General features: G+C 43.3%; 1 protein-coding gene across 4 annotated transcripts in view; it reads right to left on the bottom strand.

Annotated features, from left to right (window-relative positions):
• Window positions 1-15,869, bottom strand: part of Sox5 (SRY-box transcription factor 5) — a 955,415-nt gene that overhangs the window by 450,531 nt on the left and 489,015 nt on the right. The window contains exon 1 of one of the 4 annotated variants that reach the window (XM_039106952.2): window positions 5,069-5,246. The exons of the other annotated variants lie outside the window; for them this stretch is intronic. Coding sequence (XP_038962880.1) covers window positions 5,069-5,106 — 38 coding nt within the window. The 5' untranslated portion in view covers window positions 5,107-5,246. Of the gene's footprint in view, window positions 1-5,068; window positions 5,247-15,869 lie in introns of those variants that run through there. 4 annotated transcript variants of the gene reach the window in all.

Below are 15,869 nucleotides of genomic sequence, written 5' to 3' on the forward strand. Positions count from 1 at the left end.
AAAACACTCCTAAAGAGTAAGTCTAAGATGGGACATTTGTCTGTGAGACCCCCATTCATTACTCTGGAATGGGAACAATATGAATTACAGAAGCTCAGGACACCTGCAGTGCACAGCGCCTCTCATACCAGAGTCATAGAGCACAGCTGCCCCTATGTTACTCGCAACGATGAAACAGAGACACGTGATGAGCTAAACACGTAGGCATGAGTGTAAGCCCAGGAGAAATCTACATGTATGTCAACAGGAAACGTAGCTCAACTTTCATAGCCACAGTATTCTTAAACACCTCTAACAGGAAATGACCCAATGCCCATCAGTTGATGAGTGAATAACAGGCACAGTCTAGTGACGCCGTGTAGAGGGGCTGGCATAACAAGGGTACAGAGTGGCATGTCATGTGAATGAAGGAAGCCCCAAGATTTTTGTTATCTAGACTTAGTTAGCAATGAAAGACAAGTCCTGTGATTCCGCGTATTTTAACTATATGGAGTATGAAAGTCCACAAAGAATTGAAAAGCATTAGCAGTTCCCTAATGTGTGGGGGTTGAAATAGAACTAAACAGAGACTGTTAATGAAGTTAACTCTCTAGACAAAGCAGGGAGACCTGGTGTGTGACTAAGTGGTCCTGTTGGATGCTGTTCTCCTTGGTGAAACAAAGTAACTGGCAGTAACAACTTCAGGAAGAGATCATTTCTGCTCACAGTCCAAGGGATAAAGCCAACCAAGGTAGGGAGAGCGGGGTGGCACAAAGGTAGAGTAAACAAGAAATGAGGCTGGGCTGTAAAACCTCAAACCCTGTTCCCCACTAAGTAGCCACTTCCATCAGCAAGACTACACTTCCCAAAGCGTCTACAATGTTTCAAAATAGCGCCTCTAGCTGGGGAATATGTGTTCAAAGACAGGATGCATGTGGGAGACATTGCACAGCCAAAGGAACAGAGGCAGAAGTGACGGAACTAACAGAGGCGGAGGGGTTCAGAGCGCACATAAGAACATGGGTCTGATAGCACTGCCATCAAACAGGAGAAAGAAACCTTGGCATCTTAACACCTGGAAAGAGGATGAGGTAAAGAAGGAAGAGGAAAATTAAGAAGCAGAGGAAGAAATAATGCTAAAAAATGTGGGTCAAGTAACGGCAAAGAGGAATCAGGTTTCTCTCACAATGTTTCCTCTAAATCAGCAAACCTTTGGCCGGCTTGGGAACAGGTGCACTTGAGCACCATTAAGGGTGCGTGCTGAAAGGGTACCTGGGTGGGAGGCTTTGTCAGCAAAAGTCACTGGGAAAGTTTGAGTCACAAGTGCATAGTTGATTCCCACCAGCAAAGCCTTTTGTCCGTTTCCATCTGAACTTTCCAATGGTTTGTGTGTCACACAGACAGACACCAAGAACTGGAACATTACTGCACAATGCTTAAGCATCCTCAAGCTTAGCCAGTAAATTCTCCAGTGCTACCTGGACTGGGCTCTTCATGCTCGCCTGTGAATGTCAGCCACTCAAAGGCCAAACTGGCTGGGATCATTTTAGCCCTGCAGCCCATCATGACATCAGGAAGTAGTGCTGTGGCTATCTCCCAACTGTCCATAACTTCTTTTAGGGATAATTCTAGAAATTGAAAGAGAAGGGCCACGGGTTTACAGTGGACCCGGTCTCTGTTGATGTTGATACATTGTGTTCCCATCATCTTGAGATGCTGGTCCCTGCAAAGTCCCGAGGATGAAGCTGCTTTTAAAAGAAAGCCCACCACTCCGGCAGTGGCGGCGTTCTGGTTGTGCCTGCTTGTAGGGAAGTGGAGCCAGGGACACTTGTCCATGTTTTGCTACCAGCCATCTGGCAGGGATGCGGCAGCATGCGGAATCTTCACAGGGCTCTTGTTTTTTCTCCTCTCTGCTGGGTAACTAAGGAGATCACCAGACTGCAGGGCCTCCTGCCAGACGGTAGGCAGGTATGTTTATGAGTTGAAGAGGCTTATTTTCTTTCAGTGCTCGGCCCGTGCTGTGGGCGCAGAGGCAGGAAAGTGGATGAGAGTAGTTGTTAAAGAAGGGAGACCAGCCCATTATTACAAACGCCTTTGAAATTTGCTACAATGTACACTTTTGTCCCAAGGTTCAGGCTGCAATAATCGCTATCAGGCAGGAAAAAAATATCACAACTCACAATGGCAGATGAAGGTTTTTAAAGCTGGTCCGTTTTCTACCTCACATAAACGTGTTCTGGGGGGCTTCGGTATTCCTACTCAAGGTGCCAGGTGCTGCTCAAAAGCTTGTTAAGGGCCGCACGCCTGTGCTAAGTGTGTGCACTGGACTACATGATCGTGATAGCCACTTCACCAAGATAAAGGGAGGCTCTCTATTGTATATACATTGTATCTTGTTCAAATTAGCCACAGTAGGCAAAGGATGTCTAGTAGAGGGCTACCGAGAACCCTCTAGCACAGAACACTTCAGAGGGACAAATCTGAGACGTTGTGAGCACCCGAACAGCTTTGGTTCAGAGAGCCAGTCCATGCTGAACCTTTGGACAGATAGTGAGTGGGTCTCACAGAAGGGTCCTGTGTCTGCGGTAGAAACGGAGTGTTCAGAAGTTAGGTGGGAATGTCAGCTCAGCCATCCACAGTAACGTCATTGGAGACGCTCTGCTTTGAAGTCCCACAGATGGGACAGTGGTGTTGGCCACATCCTTGATTGTTAAGAGGGTAGAAATAGGAGTTCAAATTGCCAAGCAACTGTGTCATGGATCAACAAATGAAGTCCTTATTCTTATTGTCGTGGTCAACTGTATTCCCACAAAGCCCCGCAGAATAAGTAAGCCAATATTCGCTTTCCTCCCCACTCAATGGATTTCAGAATAAATAAAATCACAGTATCAGCAACATCACAAGGTATACAACTTCTGTCACATAAACACTAACAGATATAATATTAGACTACTCATTTAATACCTTTAATAGTAAAGTTATACAACCTGGGCTGTTGTTAGCTGTCTTAAATATGGTGCTGACACCAAGAATTAACTTGTTTAAATTGAAAACATGAGTTTCTTAATTTTTTAAAATTGATTATCATTTTTAAATTCCAAACAGCAAGTTAATTTTTGAGGGCAATCACTCTTGTAAGAATTGTTAGAATTCACCAGGATACAATTTAGTTGAAGGCTAATCAATCAAGTACATTGTCTGGACAGCAGTTTTTAAAACATGTACTGGCGTACAGTCATTGTATATAACGCCTGGTTTCGGGTGGACATGTTGATACAAGTTTATAAAGTACATGGAACACACTATTTTAAATTTTTTATTTGGGGTGGAAGTGGTTAAGAACACTTGTTCTTTCTACAGATGACCCATTTCCAATTCCCAGCACCCATACAGAGGCTCCCGATCTACTGCAACTCTAGCTCTAAGGAATCTGAAACTGCTCCTCAGACCTCCATGAGCAGTGAGTATGCACACACAGTGCACACACATCCATTCATGCACTCACACAGTGCACACACATCCATTCATGCACTCACACAGTGCACACACACCCATCCATGCACTCACACAGTGCACACACACCCATCCATGCACTCACACAGTGCACACACACCCATCCATGCACTCACACAGTGCACACACACCCATCCATGCACTTACACAGTGCACACACACCCATCCATGCACTCACACAGTGCACACACACCCATCCATGCACTCACACAGTGCACACACATCCATACAGGCTCACACATACATATCATTCTGGCACCCACATATCCATATATGAATAAAAGATAATTATATATTTGAATTTGCTTGCAATATAACCAGAAAGGTTATGTTACATGAAATCACCTTGTGTTAAGTTGTGAAGGATTGTTGTTCTTATGTTTTGTGTGTGTGAGTGTGTGTGTGTGTGTGTGTGTGTATGTGTGTGTGTTCATCCTTAAATACATGACCTTCAAGCAGATGCTACATGAGTAGATTTCATCGCCTATTCTGACTTGTGGCAATCTGAAGAAAGTATAGTTTTAAAATACAAATAACTTTTCATCCATAAGTTTTGATCAGTAATCGGGCAAATAAAAACATCAGAGATTTCTCATGACAACTTCTACCGTAAACCACTTGACTTAAGGTTCAATATACTCAGGCCACAGTCCCCATTCTCCCCTCATGCAGCACTGAAGAGTGTGATCTATGATCTGTGTGCCCTGTGCAGGTTCTGAGGTCTGGATCGCTCAGTGTTCTCTGCCTCATGTCAGAATGTCGAAGTGTTCCTACTGCCCTGGCACCACAGTCTCCCACAAGAAAATCCCAAACACTTCAATCCAGACAACGTAAACCGAGACATTATTTAATCTATAAAGAGATCCTTAACTTAAGGAGATTACGAGCTGAGGCCCTTTAAATGACGCTTTTTTTTTTCTTCCCCTGCCTTTCCATTAAACAACAAAATTATGATAATTTCCCCCCAAATCACACTGTGGTGTAAAGCAGTTTACCGCTGTTCTCATTAGATCTCCCCACACCCCGTACGCTTCTTTGTGTGACGTGACATTGAGTTGATCTTTTCTAGAACACGAACTCTGTTTTGTATTTAGCAGACTCTGTCAACTCAGGGTTACAGGGGTGGCTTTGCACCTGCCACTCCGAATATTTCCCCATCTGTAATTCATAATAACATAATCACATGGCTGCGATCAGTGCCTTGTGCTTAAGTGTCTTGTCCAGGGCCTCTCCCTACAGCAGTGAGAGCTCAGAAACCCCTGTCTAAGAAGCTGAGCCATTCTTAGAGCCACTAATCATAGCCATTGCTCACTGAGAAACTAGAAGGGCACAGCCATCTATGGAGTCTGGAAAAGAAAAGGCACTAAAAACACAGACTTTAAAAATGGGTTTCAAACTTTTTTTAAACCTTTCGAACTAACTTATCAGCAAAATTCCTATAGGTACATCATATAGGAAGGAAACAAATGTAGCAAATCATATCTGCCCCCCCACACTTCTAAGTCTCCTCCAAAGATCTCATTGCTTCCCTCAAATCACTGGGAAAATGACAATAAACCCTTCCTTCTTTACTTACTGATAACGAACTAGCGGTCCAAATGACAATTTTCCCATAGATAGAGCTGTAACATATCCAGCTGGGAGTTCTTAGGCAAAACAGGGAGACATCTCTCTTGATTTAGAATGGTACTCAGGGAGCGGGTCTCATGTACACAAAAAATAGTCAGCGATGGTTCTGAGAATAGCAGTCCTTTAACTAAGGAGAGGATCAATGTCCGTGACACAGGAATGGCTTGCTCGCCCTGTGCCAATGGTCCTGTCTCTGCCAGCTCTAACACACACACCCCTTCCAAGCATGGCATTCAGCCATTCTGGCAACCAAAATTAGAGCAAAGAAAATATGAAATTTCTCTTCAAAACATAAGTGGGAAGACGAATGTTAAGCCAAGCATGGAGTACTCGGATTCAACGTGCACATTGTTAAATGTCACTTCATAGTAAGAACCCTATGCAAGTTAAGTAACCACGGACAGGCAGAAGTCAGGGAGGCAAAAGAGGTTGTGACATTGTTGCAAGGAACTGGTGAACAAAGGAAGTCCAAGGGAGCATGCCAGTGACTGGTTACATTGTTACTTATGTGGACGGAAAGGCAGGTGCTGAGTAAGAGGAGAATATAGACTGAGCTCGTCCTAATAGTTTTAACTGCCAGTTTGACACAGCCTACAGTCATCCAAGGAGGGACTTTCAAATAAGAGTGACCTGGACGAATGTCCATGGGAGACTGTCTTGATTGTTGATTGATGTAGGAAGACGCTGCCCACTGTGGGCAGCACCATTCCCTGGGCAAACAGTGTAGCTTCTCCCTCAGCTTCCTGCTTGGCTTCCTAAACTGACTTTCCTCCATCCTGGCCTGTGACCTGCAAGCTGAAATAAACCTTCTCCTTTCCTAAGTTGGTTTTGAGTGTTTTATCACAGCAACCGAAAAGAGGCAAGAAGGTATTTACATACGGACTGAGTTCCTGGTCGCTTGACTATATTCAAACAATAAGCTTAATACCAGAAATGCTAAAGGGCTGAAGAGATTAATAGTCCCACTTGACCATTACAATAGTTACCCTGGCCATGTGCTATTTCACTTTGCCAGGATTTGGGTAGCAGGGATCATAGCAGAGCAAGATTCATTCCAAGAACCCAGATTCAGACCAAGCAGGCCTCCAGCCAGAGATGCTGTTTCCTTCAAATAAGTCTCCCGAGAAAGGGATGTCTACTGCTGAGAGTTAATGGCTTGCATCCTGATTATCAGGTATAATGAATGTACAGCAAGGGTCCCATTGTCCAGCTCATTGGTCAGGTCTCTAAACTACCAGTGCCCAGAATATCCATTTATTAATACTCTTGCTATGAGCATTCTGTTTTTTGTGCTTTGTCTTTGAGACAGGGTCTTGTATAGCCCAGGCTCACCTTGAACTCACCCTGGAGCTGAGAAGGACTTTGGTCTCCTGGTCCTGCTCTGCATGTACAGTGTGGGATTAGAGTGATGACTTACCGTACTCAACTTACACGAAACCCAGAACCTCATGACTTGCAAGGCACTTGTTCCGATCTAAACACCCAGCTCTAGACGCTGAGCATTTAGTGGTTAAAGCCCCGTTGCTAGAACAGTGAAAACACACACACACAAAAAAAAATTCTTACAAAGTAAAAAAAAAAAAGATGTTTTAACCAAATAGTAAAAGTCCTCAAAATAAGTTTCCTGATCATTCTGGGAGGAGAATGTTACAATGAAAGGAGAACAGAGATCATAGACTCCTGAGAGAAAAACGTCAGAGGGTAGAAAAGAGTGAGGTCTTGTTGGTAAATGCCACATAGCTGGGAGGTATTCGAAGGTAGCTGGCACGCAGTGCAGTCTGCTTTATTCCCAATTAAGTAAGCAGGTCACCCTGGCCTCTGAGACCCAGAGCCCCCCACATCATGAGGTGGGAGGAGGGATGACAGAGTGTTCAGGATCTCCAGTTACCTGTGCAGTCTCATTCCTAAACAGTCTCTGGCTGCTCTTTCCTTTACTTTGGACTTTCAATTAAATTAAATTAAATTAAATGCACTTGTGCAGGACTTGTCTCTGAAGCCACTTGTCACTAAGTGTGCAGAGGCACACACTCGCACGTGCCTGCATTCACCCACAAGGATGTGTGTGACTGTGACTGCAGAACCCACTAGATAGTTTCTCATGTTGGCCCCCAGACAGAGAGAAACAGAGATGAAAAGCATTTTGAAAGGACAGTTCTAACTTGATTAATAGAAACCCAATATGAACTAATTTCACGCCCATTTGGGTCTGTGAGTGGGGCTTGAAGTTATTTAGATTATTTTTAGAAAGGCAAATAGTTTTCAAATATGTTAATGTTAAAATTTACAAGATGAGCATTGTGTGCTTAAAAGGAAAATCGGCGTTTGCTATTTTCCCCCATGTCCACCCCTTTTATCTCTTCAGGTAATATGTGGGATAATAATTCAACTCAATCAACCCCACAGCCTGAGGAGGGCTGCACAGCTTCCCATGCTGCATGCAGAAACCTCTCTGGGTCTCTCATATGCTAGAAGTCTATGGAGTCTACACAAGTCACACATCTCACCAGAAGCCCATAAAGTAAACAGTAAATACCCACTCCACTCATTTTGCAAGTTGGCTTTGGTTAGATGAGCTTGCTACATTATTAAGAGAGAGATGAAGTCTAGACAGACAGGCAGACAAGTAAAAGGGTTGTGCTCTGTCTGTGTACACTAACTTCCAGAAAGACAAAGGGGGCATGGCACCTAAGAACATTAAGAGGACCCGGGTAAGGCGCGAATAGGGAAGGCGTTACCCACTTAGGAGCATCTTAAGCAAACAGTGGGATAAGCATATCTAACAGGAAGACTACAGCAGTGTTCAGGGTGACTCTGAACAAACAGAGCTTCTGCACGAGAGACTATGCCTTGGCTTCATTGTTTCCAATGGAAAATTTCCTCCCCTCTTTCCCTACTGACAAACAAATCAAATAACCTTGTGGTTCTGTGTACAATTGTTTAAAGTAACATTTTCTAGTCTTTTAGAGCTATGCTTTTAATTCTGTTGCAAGCACTAATGAGTTCGTTCATATATATAAATATATATTTACATATAAATACACACATACATATTTAACTTTTCTTATCACTGGGAAACATAGGCAAGGAAATTGTGTTGATGTGCACAGCTATAAACATCAGACTTTCCTGCTAACTTTGCGAGCTCCATCTTTACAGAAGACGGCATGCCAACAGTCCGATTTCATTCGGAGGGACTAGGAAGACAGACCCTAGCTTGCTAGGAGGACCAACCAGTGGGACACAGTCTCCAGGTGAAAGACGGAGGAGAAACTAGCAGGAGGGATAACTTGCCTTTGTTTTTGTTTCGTTTTGTTTCGTTTCGTTTTGTTTGTTTTTGAGGAAGTGTCACACACAGACAACTTGCTCTGCATTTTATCCATATTTGAAAAGGAGCCATTCTCTAGAGAAGATGTTTAGAGCCCACTTTGTGGGCCATGATTGTCAGATTGGCGTCCTCTCTCCACCTCTGCGGAGCGAGGGAAGGTAGCTTAGTACAGCTTTTATCTGCAAGGATTCCCCCAGGCAGTTTCTGTAAAAGGGTTAATGACAGATGTTTCCATTAAATCTGACCTACCTCTTAATTTCGCTGTTGCCTGATAATATCCTAGCTTTGTGCTGATTTGCATGGGCAAATGCAGTCAGCCCATAACAAGGGGCACGGCGACCCCAGCAAAACAAAAGGTCAAGTCATTTGAAACTGATGTGCACGATACATTTTTTTTATAGTAGCAGCTTTTTCTAAAAAAAAAAAAAAAAGAAAGAAAGAAAGAAAAGAAAAAGAAAGAAAAGAAAAACACTTTGTGCCTCTCTATTGTTTACCAAGAATTAAAAGCTATGTGTTCAGAAACTGGGTGAGCATGTGTGTCTGTGTGCAGAGTCGTGCACTTCCAGAAGAAATCAATACATCTCCTAGTAGGTACCCGATGAGGGTAATCACGTCTGTCTCTTGGATACTATATATATATTGCAACCAAGAAACTGTGAGCTTTTCTTTGCTGGCACATTAGTTGCAGTCTCTAAAATGCTTCCATAGTTCCTTGTTTATCGAATGTTGTTACTTTGTGGAGTGGGATGCCGTCAAGCCTAGAGAGGACAATTCTTTGGGGTTGCTTAAAAGATGCCCAGTCTACGCCTTAGCCTTCTGAAAAGGCACGGCGTTGAATGTGTGCTAGACTGCTGTGGCAAGCCCCTTAGAAAGCAAATGAAGAATTAAGGGCGGTTTGCAAGGTTTGGTTCTTCGGACTTCTGATGGGAGGGTTAAAGTCGGAGGAACCCGAGCCAGAGGCTTTGTGTGATTCCTAGGAGAAAGCATCTCAAAGCCGCGCTACCTGAGATTTTCAAACAGGCTGTGAACCGGACTCAAGAAATACCTCGCTGATTTAGCTATGTGAGTTCCAGTTCTTGTACCATTCATGGGGCTTAAATTATCCTTTGCTGCAGGGTCCTGTCTGAGATTTTATAGTGTTTTATACATGCACACATCCTACACGCCTATCCCATTTCCTGTTGAGCATCAGAGTTTGAGCCCTTAAGACGTTGAAGTATTGAAATAACAGCCTTAAACTTCACCTCACTGTGAAGACGGCTTCCTGGGGTTTCTGAGAATAAATCCTCATCACATCACAGTCTATGTCTGAACTGGGCCTAGGCTGCATCAGTGCTTAAAATGTTACCTACTACATAGGCAAGTCCAAGACACACCTGTCACATGCATATTTTAAGCCACAGTATCACTTGGAAAACTCGGCTTGCCTGTCCCAAAAGAGTTTTCTCTTAATTTATCTTAATCTTCCCAAGAGGGCCATCTTGTCACCAGGACACTCAGCTTCTTTTGGAAATAGGGGCAAAGGAAGAAGGAAGAGGAAGAAGCTCAAAGTCTCTGAAGGACTGTGCAGACACATGTGGTCATCCTCCCCTCACCCAGAGCACCACTGTCTTCTCACCAAACCATGGCCAATGTGCATTCACTCCAGGCCAGAGCCAGCTGGCAAAGCTCTGAGCAAAGGAAAGGAAGCCCTTTCCTCAAAAGGGTTGTCGAAAGAAGCATCACCCAGAGTCCAAAGCATGCTAAAAAACACAAAATGAAGGTCTACTGCAAGTGCACAGTCGACACGGTCCACATGCTGTGAAACGCAAGAATATGCTGCAAAAAGTACATTTCTTTTTCTTTAGAAATGTAGCGTCTCCATCTAATTCAATACAGCAAAAGCAGTAGCACCAGACAGCACGCCGATGTCTAAAACTGCACAGGACGATGGGAATTGAGCGCACATATGGAGTGACAGGAGAAATTAGGGATTTTCATCAGGCCTGGTCAGCACTGGAAACCCATGTTTGTTCCTGGGGCAAATCATCTGGTGAAAGTGAAAGCCCAAATGGATGGTTATTAGAGTCAACATTGTATAGGAATTCTAGAAAAAAGTTATAAGGACCAGAATTTGACCACTTCTGAATGAAATCTTTACAAAGTGTCTGTCTAGTCTCTCTCTCTCTCTCTCTCTCTCTCTCTCTCTCTCTCTCTCTCTCTCTCTCTCTCTCCCTCCTAGTCATGAATATTCACTATTATCCTCTAGAGTGGACAGAATTTTAACCCATTTTAGAGAAACTGAAACTGAGGCATGAAGGTTTACGGCCTTTCCTGAAGTGACAGCTAGCCAGTGATGGAGAAAAAGGAAAATCCCACTGTCTGTTTTCATTCTGAACGTAGTCTTGCAGCCTTGACACTTCTTTCCGGGTGCTTGGGTTTTGGATGGACTGAATCTGGCTTCATTGTGCATTCGCCCTGTATTTGCTATGTGAGCTTGGGCAAAGTTCCTGCATTTGTTAAGAGAGTAAAGATAGGAGGCCTCATTCTCATGGAGATCAGTTGTTGGGCCTGGCTGGCATTTCTCCTTTTGGTACAAAGACCTTCTTTTCCTGTGGGAAACAAATAGTTCTCCCATTCTCCCACAAGAGATGGGCGAGTGACCAGAGTTTTGGGGAATAGCAAAACAACAACAAAATAAATAACTGGAGGAGGAAGAAGAGGAGGAAGAGGAGGTGGAGAGGAAGAAGAGGAAGGGGAAGAAGAAGAAGAGGAAGAAGAAGAAGAAGAAGAAGAAGAAGAAGAAGAAGAAGAAGAAGAAGAAGAAGAAGAAGAAGAAGAAGAAGAAGAAGAAGAAGAAGAAACCCTGCCTATCTGTCTAGTCACAAGGTCAGAGGACAGTTTATAGAGCTATGAAGGACAGAAGAAACCTACCCTTTCCTTTTGGGTTGAGGGGCTGCTGCATCAGAAAGCACAAGGACAAAGCTCACTTGGAAGAGAAGCCAGCAGAGAAGTGAGAGAGGCAGTGAGAGAGACTGATTGTAAGGATCCAGTCAAGCTGGGAGCCACCGACTGCAGCAGAGCACCTCTGTCCCTTTATGATCAAGCTGGCCATATGCTCTGAGTCCCTGTCACATGACCATGAGATGCTCAGCTCCTAAATCACCTCACAGAGGCAACCTGCTCCCAGAAGGTAACATTTGATCTCAACTAGCATGGACTCAAATGCTGGGAAATTCCAGCTACTATATTTTAAGAACCATTCTGCCCAGGATCTCACACACAATTTGGGAATCTTGAATAAGGAAACAAGGCAAGAAAAAATAAATTATAATGGTTGCTTTCCTATGCAGATGTCACCAAAGAACCCAGGGAAAAGTTCTGGCAACTGCTGTCATATATATTAAGAAAGACTAAAACATGGCTGTTCACTCCTCCTAGCCAGTTTGGACATTTCCTATCAGATTCCCAGTCTGGCAAAATTAAAACACCAAACTATCATTATTATTGTTATTATATCGTTGTATGGTCACACATCCAAATGATTATCCACATCCAGGCAGAATAATGCATCGCAAAGGCCAAACCTATATTTGGCATTACCACCATGTCAAGGATAATATTTAGACAATGATCTGAACATGAGGCACTGCAAGAAGAGACCTTCCTGTCACACACATCAAAACTCTAGTGTCCATCCTATCTCCCTAGTCTGAACCAAGCCATGTAAGCTTCCCAGGATCTCCATCTACCCGTTGCATGGGTATGACAGAAAGAAACTTTGCCTCCCCTCTCTGAGCAAGCGCTATAAAGTGAGTAGCAGGACTCCAGAGGGACCGCATCAACCATGAGAACACTAAAACGCTCTGTGTGCAAGTCATTGCTACAGAAAATACCCTCTCAGTCTTTGACAAATGGCTTCAAGCAACTGCAGTGTTTGAATGGGAGCTTTGTTTCCATTTTAATGTAGCCATCTTGAGAAAGGAGAGGGAAAAAACACATTCGAAAAGCATACTAATATCAAAATAGTGGAGTCAACTAATTGTCACCAAGTAGCATCGTCAGATTCACAGAAGAATCCTGCCATAGGTCCCGAGATCCAACAGGCAGACTCTGGTCCTAACAGTCCTGGTAAGAGTGAGGCTAGAATGTGAGTGGATCCACCCAAGCACAGAGAACCCTCCTGTGGCTTTGAAAACCTACCTTATTTTCCAACCAGAGATATGGCTGCCACCAAGGGGCAGTCATCTCCACTGTTTCTGACCAGTCTTTCTGGTTTCTCAAAGTTCTCTTCCTTGCACGTTATGAGTTTTTGTAGCTCATACAAGAATACTCTGCTATGTACAGACCAAGCAAGCCCTTGCCAAAGTTAAAACAAGTTGACTACTAGTCAACAGTTCACATGTTATGCAGATGGGCAAGGAGACGCCTGACAGTGTCTCAAAGCTCAGTTACAGACCAATGATTCCTCAGCTTCACTGTGTTCTTTTGGAAAAGGGGAGCAGCAAAGGGTGTGGCCTTCTAGCAGCTTCTAAAGACAAGGCTGTTAGAGTAGAGATAGCCGGTGGGCCACCCACAGGAAATCCACCACCTATAGGAATCATGAGTTGTAAGAAGACAAATGAACCAAACATCGGGGAAAGCAACTCCTTCAGAGATGTTCAAGGCTTGGAAACTCATGGAAAGAGAGTTAGGAGATGGGAATCTGCCAGCCTTCGGAGGACTAGCCTTGGGTAAGTAATCCTTTGTCCTACTTACCTCAGTTCCATTCTATGGCTGCTGCTACTGTTGCTGCTGCTGATATTGACAATAAAACATATTCTAAGGGAAACTGCTAGAGATGATATTGTGAGAATGTGTGTGTGCACTGTGATTTCCGAGGGAGGATGCATGCTATACACAATTACAGTGTGTTTTATCAACCAGTGTATTACATAATATGCTATAATGAGCTGTGTGCCCATGGAAATGCTGAAATCATTCATAATTCCTAAGTGCTGCCAGATGGGTGGCTAGGACACATGTCAGCCCCTCCTGAAGTATTCACCCACATACTCGGTTCTCTGACAATTTTTTTCCAGTGGTAGCCATCTGAGTTTAGAAATGTCAGAGGTGACCCTTACTCACTTTATACCAATAATTATATATGTTATTTGCTTCATATTTGAGGAGGGAACATGTCTTATTCATAGTTTTATAGCCAGGCCTTGCCCTATTCTAACACATAATGGATGCTCAGTAAATGTGTAGTAAGTGAAGGGATGTGGGAAGGAAGGACCTGCAGAAACAGTGAGACATTCTGATTTAGAAAGAGACATCAGTCTGCATTTTATTTTATTATCTGAAGTACTAAGGAGAAAGCCCAATCCCTTATTGATGTTAGGCAAAGGACTTTTACTGAACTACATTCAAACCAAGAGTAAAGTTTAGTAGTGGTGTAGTGCATATTACGAAAAGGATCAATGCAAAAACATTTGCAATTGGAGGGAAATGTCAAAGATCACCTCCAACCCAATCACTCTCACATCACATCATATCTCATTGTAGCTTTTTGTCATGTCTCAAAACTTTGCAGAATATGTAAGAAGTCCTGTTCCAGGAGAACAAGAGATCCTTGACACTCTCAATGGAGGCATGTGACTATACTTAACGATGCTGAGAGGTTTACTGATTTAGAGGTTGGGACATGGGCATAATAACCACTACAAAGACTTTGTAATTTCTGGATATTATACATGTTATAAGAAAAGAAATGTTCTAAGTCTTTAACAGAAGCACATAAGTCATTAAATCCAATGACACAGAAAACTGGGTGAGTGGGGCTTAGGACCTGGAAATAGATGTTCTGGATCCACAAGAGTTTCTTTGTGAATCTTAGGTATTTGTATAAGAGGACATGAATTCAGAGTCTCAGAAACAACATGGAAAACTAGATGGGGTGGTATTGCAATCCCATGGTTGGGTAACTGGGATTGGGGGCCATTCAAAAGAGACAGGAAGATCTCTGGGCATTGTTGGGCAGCTAATCTGGCAGAATCAGCAAAGTCTAGGTTCAGTGAGAAATTTACTTTAAAATTAATAATAATAGAGGAAAAAGGATAAGACATGCAAGCACAGGTGAACACCCCCACACTTACACTCCATAAAAGTAGTCACCAAGTGGAAAATGGCTGACAGGGTATATCACAGTTGGGTATAAAAGAGCAAGGTTTTCATATGAATGGTGTGAGTATACTTAGGCCCAGAGGCTATAGCTTTTCTCTACAGTTCTTTAACTTAGCATGGAGCCTAAAACAACTTCCAAAGGCAGCATCAGTATAGGCTGTTGAATTGAAGACAGCACCAAGATATATATCAACCTTAAGTCATCATCCAACATTCCCTCCTAAGACCTTCTACACACCACAGTGCTCTGAAAGTTAAGGACCTCCCCAGGCAGCAACACACTTACACAGATTTTGTTTTAGAAATGCAGACTTCCCAGCGTCAACCCAGGAGATTGCTGTGCAATGTAAAACTACAATAAGGAAGGGACAAGTGTGTGAGCCAGCCCAACCAAGCAAAGGAAATCCTCCTGTGACTGTAAAAACCTCAGCACCATGTGCTTTGTTTTCCTGCTGCTCCCATGAACCATGCTGAGCATCAAGATCTGGTCTTTGAATCTTCTTCAGACCCTGCTATCAATAATGCTGGGTTTCCTCCAGTTGCGTTTAACTTTGACATGTCCTCTTTTTGACATTCTTAGGCTTCCCCAAAAGACCAAGGGCAGCCATGGTGCTGGTCAGCAGACGGTATCCTCTTTGCAGATAGTATGAAGGAAGAAGGGGGATCAACACTAATTTCTTTAACTTAACTGTCAAATATCATCAGTGACTATCACCCATGAACTGCTTGTCCCCCCCCCCCATACACTTTATGTACCATGCACATCAAGGCTCATAGAGCTGCATGCACATATAAGCTAGCACTTATACTTGCGCATGCTCATAGGCAAACCAAAGACAAGTGAAACAAATTAAATATTTGCACATCATGAGTCCTTAGTAAATGCCCATTAAAAGCACAAATGCCTTCTCACACTCTCAAGAGTCTGTACGAAGAACTATTAAGAAATGGGCAAAATACATAGATATTAGAAAATTAGAGTCACAACTGCTTGTTTGTAAATAGGATAGAAGATTCCAGAGGGTCACTGCCTGAGAGACGCCTTACAAGGTTTTCTTAAAGGGTGAATGGAAACTGGGCCTGGTGGTGAGGGCTGGAGCGATAGCACTCAACAGGCAAGGGCCAATGGATTGCTGCAATTTCAAGGTCATACTTGTCTATGTGTTGCTAGCTACGGATACCTAGTAAGAGACTGTCAAAAAAGGAGGGGGGAAGAAAACGAGTAAGAAAAGTATTGATGATTTCTGCAGAATCCCATCCATACACTCTTAAAACAAAG

The sequence above is a fragment of the Rattus norvegicus genome, chromosome 4 (assembly GCF_036323735.1).
Source record: "Rattus norvegicus strain BN/NHsdMcwi chromosome 4, GRCr8, whole genome shotgun sequence".
In the NCBI taxonomy this organism is placed as follows: Eukaryota; Metazoa; Chordata; class Mammalia; order Rodentia; family Muridae; genus Rattus; species Rattus norvegicus.